The sequence below is a fragment of the Physcomitrium patens genome, chromosome 8 (assembly GCF_059467195.1).
Source record: "Physcomitrium patens ecotype Gransden chromosome 8, ASM5946719v1, whole genome shotgun sequence".
NCBI classification, from domain to species: Eukaryota; Viridiplantae; Streptophyta; class Bryopsida; order Funariales; family Funariaceae; genus Physcomitrium; species Physcomitrium patens.
Window position 1 is genome coordinate 10,126,688 of NC_143417.1, and position 8,973 is coordinate 10,135,660.

Genomic DNA, 8,973 nt, shown 5'->3' on the forward strand with positions numbered 1-8,973 from the left:
AATTGCATTAGAAATCTAAATATTAGTTCAAAAGTTGATAGTCCACTACTTTTGAAATACAACAGTAGGAGTGGAGTAATTCATTTACTTCTAAAAATAATATAAGAACACTAAGTTAGGACTCTTGTTTAACTATCAAGGATATGAATCTTGAAAAATCAAAAATTCAATACACTTGTATAACTCCAAAATAATAGATATTTACTCAAAATTAAATTTAGTATTGAAATTAGATTAACTATTGCCAAAAATAAGAAAATTAAAAAGTCTTCAAATAAGACTAAGGATTAGAAAGGCATTGACAAGAGTAAATAAGGCTTTATTGTTGCCTCCAATATACAATATCTAACTAAAAGCTATATGCCAATGTTCTATAGTTCCACAAGTTACAAGTAGGTGTGCCACCTAGCTAACTTATTGGCCAAATTTTTAACCTACCAATCAACTATAAATATGTCTAAAGTCAAATACATGTCTATGAAGCTTTTGAAAAGCTTTAGAATAAGATAATATTAAATCTACCTATATTTATTTTCTATCTAACATTTCTTATCTAAGTAAATATGTATGTCTATAATAAAGTGAAAGAGAGAACGAGAGCAAAGAAGATAAAGAAAGAGAAGAAGAAAGCAAAGAAGGTAGTCGAAGTAAATAAGAAGAGAAAGAAGAACAAAGTTGGAGGAGAAGTTTAAGACTCATGGCAAGACAAGGATGTAGAAGATGAGGTTTGGAACTTACAATGGGACTAAAACTTATACCAAGATAAAGAAGAAAAAGATGAGGTTCAATATCTGCACTAAGACAAGGAAGAAATGGAGGAGGTCTATGATTTAATAAAGAATGAGTTGCAATAAGAGCCATAAGTGGTCAATTGTTGATGAATTTAGTAAACTAGCCAAGTAGAGGTTTCTATTTTTTTGGATGTGTATACTACAATTTGAGACATGTGTGTAGCAAATTGAGGTGTCCATGTGGCTTGAGCCAAAACATAAGTATAATAATAAAAATAAAAATCAAATAAATAACTTATAAAATATTAAATCTATATAAATAAATGATAAGGTTTTTTAGTATCATAAGGATATTTTTTGCAAAATAAGAAATTATTTCAAAAAAAACAATGATACTTTGCTACAATTAAATGATCTCTTTATTAGAAAACAATAAGGCTTATGAGATCTCCTGCAATAAAACATTAAGCCTTTAAGATTCTATACATAATACTAAAGTAGAAACCATGATAAGTCTTTGAGACCTCTTATAAGACACAATATTAAAAACAATAAAAATACTTCAATTAATAAAATTACACAACTTCCTCTCCTTTTCTTTTTTACATAACTTCTCTTTGTTAGTTCAAACTATATTATTTTAATCCTAAAATTAACTAAAATTATGCATGGCATTGATTAAGACAAGTCAAATAGATCGTTAATAAAAATATCAAGGGAGTATATTTTTGGACATAAATAATGCACCCTCCATAGAATAATACAATTAGAGCAACCTGAATGGAATAAGGTAATGCACATCAATCCAAGTGAGGTAGGTTGCTAGGAGGTACTCCACCACACTTGCCCATTTAGATGAAAGCCCAACAAGCTAATTGCAATCTAATCCAATCTGAACATAGTTTTGAAGGACCAAATAATAATAAAGATATTTTATTATTATTGGGGCTATAACCGGAAGTTTTAGGGTTACGAAAATGGGATGCGAGACAGGGAAGAAGGGTGAAAATCGTGCTCACGTGGTGGAGTTGGTGTGTTTTTCGACGATCGCTTTTCCTTGTTTACTTTATTTTTTTTGTTTGTTTGTTTGTTTGTTTTCTTTTTTATTTAGTCCTGTTCTCATTGTCGTTGTTTTTCCGAGGATTCACCGATGTGGGTCATGGAGGAAAAGGGGCTTTGGGCATGCACGTTTCTTACGCACGCACGGTGAGAGATGGAGTTGCTGCCACTTCCTCCTGTGGCTCTGTTTCTTCCGCACTCCCATTGGTTCTCAACTGCTCACTGCCTCTGGACGAAGCTCTGCAATTTCTCTCCGTCATTGTGCGCATTTCTGATCATGGCATGTCGAGGATTTTTCATTCCACGCTGATGGGTTGGGAACGCATTTTGGAGGTTCTCTCGCAGAGAATCGGCTCGGACTTCGATTGCTGTGGTGGAGATTGACCTGCATTGAGCTCGTATTGCCCTGACCCTTGACTGTCGCCACCAATTCCGAGATCATATCAAGCTTTCTGGAACATTGTTAGCATAATTGGGTTGATTCCAGAAAAGGGTTTGAGTAACTGCGAGTTTCAGTTAGTGAAGGATGTGACGCTCTGGAAGCTTGCTTGTGTTCGTGGCTTCGAGGAGTTTGTATCGCGACTAAGTTTCGTTCTCTGACTTTCAGAATTAGAAACTTATGAGTGATGGTTTTTATTAGTCCGGGGGCTTATTCTGCGCAATTTTACCTCCGTTGTTGGTTCTGAGTGGTCCTAATTTGACGATGACAAAGTTTATGATGTACTCTAAGATTTGGTTGTCAGTGCAATGTTGAGAGTCTCAGTATCGGAATTGGTGAGATGTTGGAGTGTTGAAGTCCTAATTTGCTCTTGTTCGCATGCGTGCAGCATCGTGCATTTGATCCTTCAGTGTCCCATGTACTGGGTTTCTGTTGAATTTCTGGTTTGGATTCTGAAGCGTTTGTCATTCATTCACTTTTAATATTGAACACGTGGAATCAGAAGTTTTCGTTGCTGATGAAATAATCTCTTCATCAGAATTATGGTGTTGCTTGATGGCAATGTTTTTGTCCACGAAATTGCCCACCTGCTGTTGGTCCAACGCCTTGAGTTTATTGCTGTGGTGCAGAATGGTATGCTGCAATTAGGTTTCCATCTTTCTCTGTTTTCAGCATGTGGCCAATCTCTGGTGAAACCTCAATCATGTATGGATGAAGCAACTATGTGTAAGATTGAAATACATGCTGCACAATTTAAGGGTGAAGAGAAGTAGACATTAATGTCTTTCTTAATCATGTAAATTTGCGAGTATTGACAGTGCTAGTACATGGAGAATTAGTCTGCAATTCATTGCTTGTGTGTGCACGACTTGGACGCTCACTCTACACTTTAATGCTTCCAATTGGAGTGAGCTTTGTTTATACCTTGATCTTCGTGAAGTTTCCGCCATCACACAAATTTCTCTACTTCTGCTTCGATGCATGATGTCCCCACTCCAATTGGGTATTCTAGAAATTTTGTCCATATGTGTCGTGTATTTGTGTCAACATACTGTCTCTTACATTCGCACAATTTGTGCATGTTGGTGCAGGATTGAGCAAGATCGGGAACGACTAGACCAGGTCGGTATTCTGAAGGAGTTCACGGCATTTGATTCCGTGGAAGTGTTGTTTTTTCAAGGTTTGGACATAGAGTAGACAGGTACTTTATCCTTCATTATTCTTCTGGAACTTCCAAATGTTTGGTAGTTGTGTACAATTCTATAATCTGCTCAGCTTTGTAGCAGTAATCTTTATTCTCCTACTAGAGGGAGCTGTTTTCTATACCGTTATCAAATAACATAACTATCTTACCTTTTCTGTACGCACTTCTCCTTCCGTGCAGTCAACAAATTCAGTAATGAATCCATTTCTTAACACTACATATTCTTCTAGCCTCTAAGTTCGACGGCCTTTTCGGTTGTTACTTTTTTAATTGGCAACTGTCCCAACTAGTGTTGGATCCCTATTAATCATTCATGAAGCAAGCTTATATATATATATATATATATATATATCACCTGCCTTACAAGGACTATTGGTCACGTATCTTGTGCAAGGACGATTGTTCCTCATGAGAGGTGCACAGTCACTCGCCTTCCCTGACCGTCAGTTCCATGCTAGATTCCTTCTGTGATAATAAAGAAAATCATTCAAATGTATATATGTATGTTTGTATGTATATACATACACACACACACACACACGTATGTGCGTGTATGTAGGTGGGGTTGAAGAGCAGATGGTGTCTTGCGCCGCCTTTACCATGTGCCGCATTTTGTCTTTGCCTCCATAATGAACGACGATAAGTCTTTGGTGTAAATGTGTACATACATCGGGTTTGATTTTAGGGTTGGTTCCCATACTTGTGTGCTTAAAATTAGGAATTCTCGTGGCATAACCTGGCATGGAAGTCTCAATTCTCTATAACTTATTCATGTTGATTAGAGACCGTCCTAATATCTCCTCGTGTACTTTTTCTTTCTTCGGGATCGTTCTGTCTTTGGAAGAAAGGCTTGGGGCAATCCTTACTAGTATTTTCTGTTTGTTGTCGAAAACAGGAATCAGGAACCGTGAAGAGTATGGTACTTTGGGTGTTTGGTTACGGTTCACTTTTATGGAAAGCAGGTTTCGATTACGATGAGAGGTTGGTGGGCTACATTAAGGGCTATCGCAGAGTGTTTTATCAAGGTGGGTGTTCTTTCATACACGATCGTTTAAACTGCTGCTAGGAGGATTCTAATATTTATAGCTTATGGGTTTTATCTTGAATTAACTCCCTTCTAATTCTTTTATGCATGCAATCTACAGCCAACACAGATCACCGAGGCACAGCTGCATATCCTGGACGTGTTGTGACGCTAGAGGCAATCGAGGGGGCAATCACAGTGAGTTCTATCTATTAACTTGACGTTTGATGGTGTTGATTCTAGGTTTCAGTAGAGAAGGGTATGAAGGATGATGTCTTTGCTTGTTCTACTTTTTTGTGATTGTGTTTAGTAGTTACTGCAGTTTACACATGGGGGGGGGGGGGGGGGGGGTCGGGAGAATCTTACAACTATTGATAACTTTTATCTGAAGATCATATTGTTTGATTTTGATTTTTTTTTTTTTTGTTTTATTGCTTTTTTTTTTCCAATGTTGCAGTGGGGTGCTGCATACCGAGTATCCGGTGATGATAAGGAGGCACTTGTTCTATCTGTACAATTCAACCTCTTTTTTAATTGCATTTGTGTCAATAAATCTGCAAAAATATCTTAAGCATTCGCTCTCCTTTGTCTTCTAAGTTGGAATGGTAGGATGTTTCTCAACATCAATCTATTGACTGTTGCTCGTTGTTTTGGACTTGCATGTCGTGGTTACTTGGCCAGTATTTGGATCTCAGAGAACAAGAATATGATCAAAAAGAGCATGTCAACTTTTATACGGTGTGTGCAATTCTTCACAACTCGCGATCATCTGAATTCATCAGTTAATCCGTTTGAGAATGTCGTTTGTCTATAACTTGCGTCTACTTTCGCTGCAAATGCCTCATTTAGCTTCTAAATCAAATCACTTTTTCAGAAGTGAAGGAAAGAAGAGTATTCAGTGCACTTACTTGCTTTTCGATTAGAATACACAGAAGTTGGTTTTGGATTTTTATTTAATCTGGATCCTTACACTCGGGTTTTTATTTTCTTTCTGCAGGCGGATTGTTTAGAGACACCGACCGTCTGCAATGTTCTTGTGTGAGTATTTATCGTCGCAACTCTTTCTGCTTTTACTTCATTTGAGCAGATAGTTCTGGTTGAAGATGTTACGCCTTTCCTCTGAAAAGAAGAATTGCTCTCATCTGCAGGTATATTGGTTCTTCTGACAAGTTTAAGAATAGGTTCTGGGCGGGACCTGCACCCTTGGACGAGATGGCAAAGTAAGACATTAACCTCACGCAGCTTCATTTCATACAGAGGGGAAAGCTCAGCTTGGTGGTAGCAGGCTGAAATATGAGACTTGATCATGTGTGCTGTCAACTTTTGATTCCATCTGACCTGTGCAGACAAATTGCTCGAGCAGTGGGTCCATCTGGACCGAATTATGAATACTTATTTCGTCTGGAAGAGTGTCTGCATGAACTTGGTATGTTTTATCAATACTAATTTCTCTGCCCTCAACTTCCACGAGGTTGGAATTTTTGGCTAGCTCACAACGAAGGCACTTCACCTAATCAATAATTTCAAATCTTTTAGCTTCATGACATTGTGCAAAGAGGGCATCCTGTTTTTGGATTTTTTGGAAGCGTTGCATTGTGTTAATCAGGACCTGAATCACGCTTTTAATTTGAGGTTGATTGCCTTTAATCGCAAGTTTCTTGCTACAGATTGTGTGGATGCGGACATTTGTGAGCTTGCTGAGGCTGTCCGAAAGCAAATGAATTCAAGTAAAGGAGTCAATGTCACATCTGAGAGGCCTGAAATAAATTTAACAACTGAAGTTTATTCATGTTTAGAAAATAACCATATGATACCTGCAACTGAGCATAGGTAGTGCAGTGTCATATTCCAACATTTACGAATGTAAAATTCAAGTGGCATTCCTGCCATTTTACAGCTGGAAACACTACTGGAACAATTCAGTTATTTCTAGGTCTATTTCATTGGATTAATTAGATCGAATTAGTAGTTTCAATTTTTTTTCTAAAATCATATATTTGTATTATGCTAGATTGGCAGTGAAGGTCTACACAAGTTCGAAAAATTTAACATTGATTCAAAACTTGATGCAGGCACTTGACTGCAAACATGAATTCGTAGATCTTGGCAAAGTCAACCAGCCAGAGCTGAAATGGTATATGTGCTGAATATCTGTAATATGCATACTTAAATTCAGTGGTTTTACGAATATTCTTGCAAAGTAGTGCAACTACTGCCCATCCTCAAGAGTTGTCTGCACACTGTTTCAACTGCCATCACACTGGCTTGTGCAAGGTCTGGGTTTTGTGATTGTCTTTTCTATATCATCTGGTTGAATGCCACTATATTTTGGTTATAACTCCTGTTTGTTGAAACTTGTCTGAGCCTTGATTGTATTCGTGGAAATCTTAACCACCACTGAGAATAGATCCTAAATGAAACAAAGCCACTGTTACAAGTGATGACAGTTTCAGCACAAGGATTTGGAGGTCCTACCCGATGTAGAGTGTCTCTAAGGATCACAGATCATGCAATGGACTGAAGTCAGGTACTCATACAATTAAGTCCTTGTTCATTTTTGTATGGGTTGCTTCAGGATTGACTGCTGGATACCGCTTCTGTGGAGTATGTGCAAACTTCTAGTTTGACTGATCTCGAGAACTTTCTGAGTCCCATCATCTTTGCTTACCTCCCATTTACCTACAGGCACCAACCTTCTAGCTAGAGCTCTCTGGATGACAAAATTCTTCAGCAGTGATGTCACATGGCAATTAAGAGCATAAGGACAAAAACACGGTTATTGACAGACAAAGAAATTCAGGAGACATGATTAGTGGATTTGGAACCCTGGGTTCTTGCTTTGTATCAAGCAGCAGCGAAATGGAGAGAGGCTAACAGAGATATTGGAATTTTTCGGTCGATGTGAGAATTTTTCGGCCATTTTATCAATGCATGTAATTTATGAGATGAGAAATTTGCATAATCTCATTATTTGTACAAACTTTTCATTTTCTCAAATTGGTGCTATTGGTCCTCTTTTATGTAGAAAAGCATAAAGGAATAATCAAAATCAAAATGCCAAACAAATGAAAGCATGATGTGAAATTCCACATGTTCACAAAATGTAGAATACTTCATATTACTTGTATATATGGTAAGGAAACAATGTAAACAAGCATGAGAATGAAGGCAAGGTAAAGCAAGTAAGGAATGTCAAGAAGGAATGATGATGGGATATAAGCTAGGAAGGGGTCAAGTAAGTAATTAAATAATATTTTTAGCAATTAAAAATTAACTGGCTACTTTCCAAAATTACACATTAGTTTGTGTAGAGAGAGGGAGATTGGACTAGGTTGTGATCTAGTTGGTCTTAGTAAAAGATAGACCAATCAAAATACCAAGTTTATAAATAGACCATAAGTATATTGTTAGAATTATTGTTGGATTGTTAATATCAATTGTTGATATTTGTTGTAACTTTGGTGGTTATTTTGCCATTGCTGCTTACCAACAAATGTAGCTCTAATTGACGCTTTGTCAATTTGGTAAAGAACCTCTTTACTATTTGTTTGCTGAATTTTTTGTTTCTAGATTGTGGCTTCTAGTTGTGTCATTTGGCAATAGTCCACAAAGGTGAATAACTCCTCTATAGTAATATGTAATGTAAGATGAGGTGTCAATTGTGGCTCATCTTTGTTTTGGAAAGGAATGGATGGCTAGTTCTTCCAAGATAAATTAAGGAGGTTGCACCATTTTCTATATGAGAGGATCATAGCTTGTACAAATTAAAAGCTTTATTCAAATTGTAGTAAGTAATGTCACTTTTTGGTAATATTTTCTTAAGAGTTGGCAATGTGGTTTCCTCTAAGATTCTTACTTTATTTGTATTGTTGTCTTCTAGGCTTTAAAGAAGATTTGGTCAATGTAGAATTAGTCATGGTCTTTGTCAAAGTTACATTTAGTGTAGCAAGTCCTCTATAAGATCAAGGTCTTTAAAATGGTCTAAGAGGTCTATTTAAAAACATATATTGTTGAGGTGAGATTTGTATCTTCTATTAGAGCTATCGAATCAAGGCTGCTGTAGAGCACATCAATCTAATCACTGATTGGTTTTAGTAAGATTGATTTCTAAAGAACATTGAATTATTTTCAAGTTGAATAAATAGCAATGCAGTTCAAAAATGCATTTTGCATCGTCTTTTTTTTTTTCTAATATTGCATAGTTTGCAGTAGAAGTCCATACCTATAATCCTTTGTCAATATCCTATTGGGATTTCTTTTGCCAAGATGAGCCATTTAATAGTTGTCACTTTTTAAAGGAGCTAGAGGTGCCATAGTAATCTATAAAAGATCTTATACTAGGACATTGGTATAATTATTTTTACATAAGAGACTATCCTCTTTAAGTAGTGCAAACATACCCTTGCTGCTTATTTGTTATTCTTTTTGGATTGTATAGTTATAAATGGTCCAAATTTTTGAGTTCTTTGCTTTATCTACATTCATTTGGCAAATTTGAAGGTAATGGACTAGATAG

The 8,973-nt window shown here is 36.6% G+C and overlaps 1 protein-coding gene across 9 annotated transcripts; it reads left to right on the forward strand.

The window, feature by feature from the left end:
• The first annotated feature begins 1,776 nt into the window (after positions 1-1,776).
• Positions 1,777-6,657, forward strand: LOC112285362 (gamma-glutamylcyclotransferase 2-1). Of its 9 annotated transcripts, XM_090252505.1 has the most exons (13): positions 1,782-1,937; positions 2,136-2,188; positions 2,859-2,955; positions 3,321-3,430; positions 3,993-4,119; positions 4,329-4,458; positions 4,579-4,655; positions 4,915-4,968; positions 5,139-5,195; positions 5,455-5,495; positions 5,606-5,677; positions 5,804-5,883; positions 6,125-6,657. In XM_090252505.1, the coding sequence occupies exons 5-13, from the start codon at positions 4,090-4,092 to the stop codon at positions 6,289-6,291; spliced, it is 708 nt and encodes a 235-aa protein (XP_090108631.1). In that variant the 5' UTR covers positions 1,782-1,937; positions 2,136-2,188; positions 2,859-2,955; positions 3,321-3,430; positions 3,993-4,089; the 3' UTR covers positions 6,292-6,657. The 9 variants fall into 9 exon arrangements, with proteins under 9 accessions (XP_090108635.1, XP_090108636.1, XP_090108632.1 ...); XM_090252509.1 differs by lacking the exon at positions 2,859-2,955 and having other exon boundaries at positions 1,777-2,188; positions 6,125-6,184; positions 6,530-6,657; XM_090252502.1 differs by having other exon boundaries at positions 1,782-2,188.
• The last annotated feature ends 2,316 nt before the right edge of the window (positions 6,658-8,973 follow it).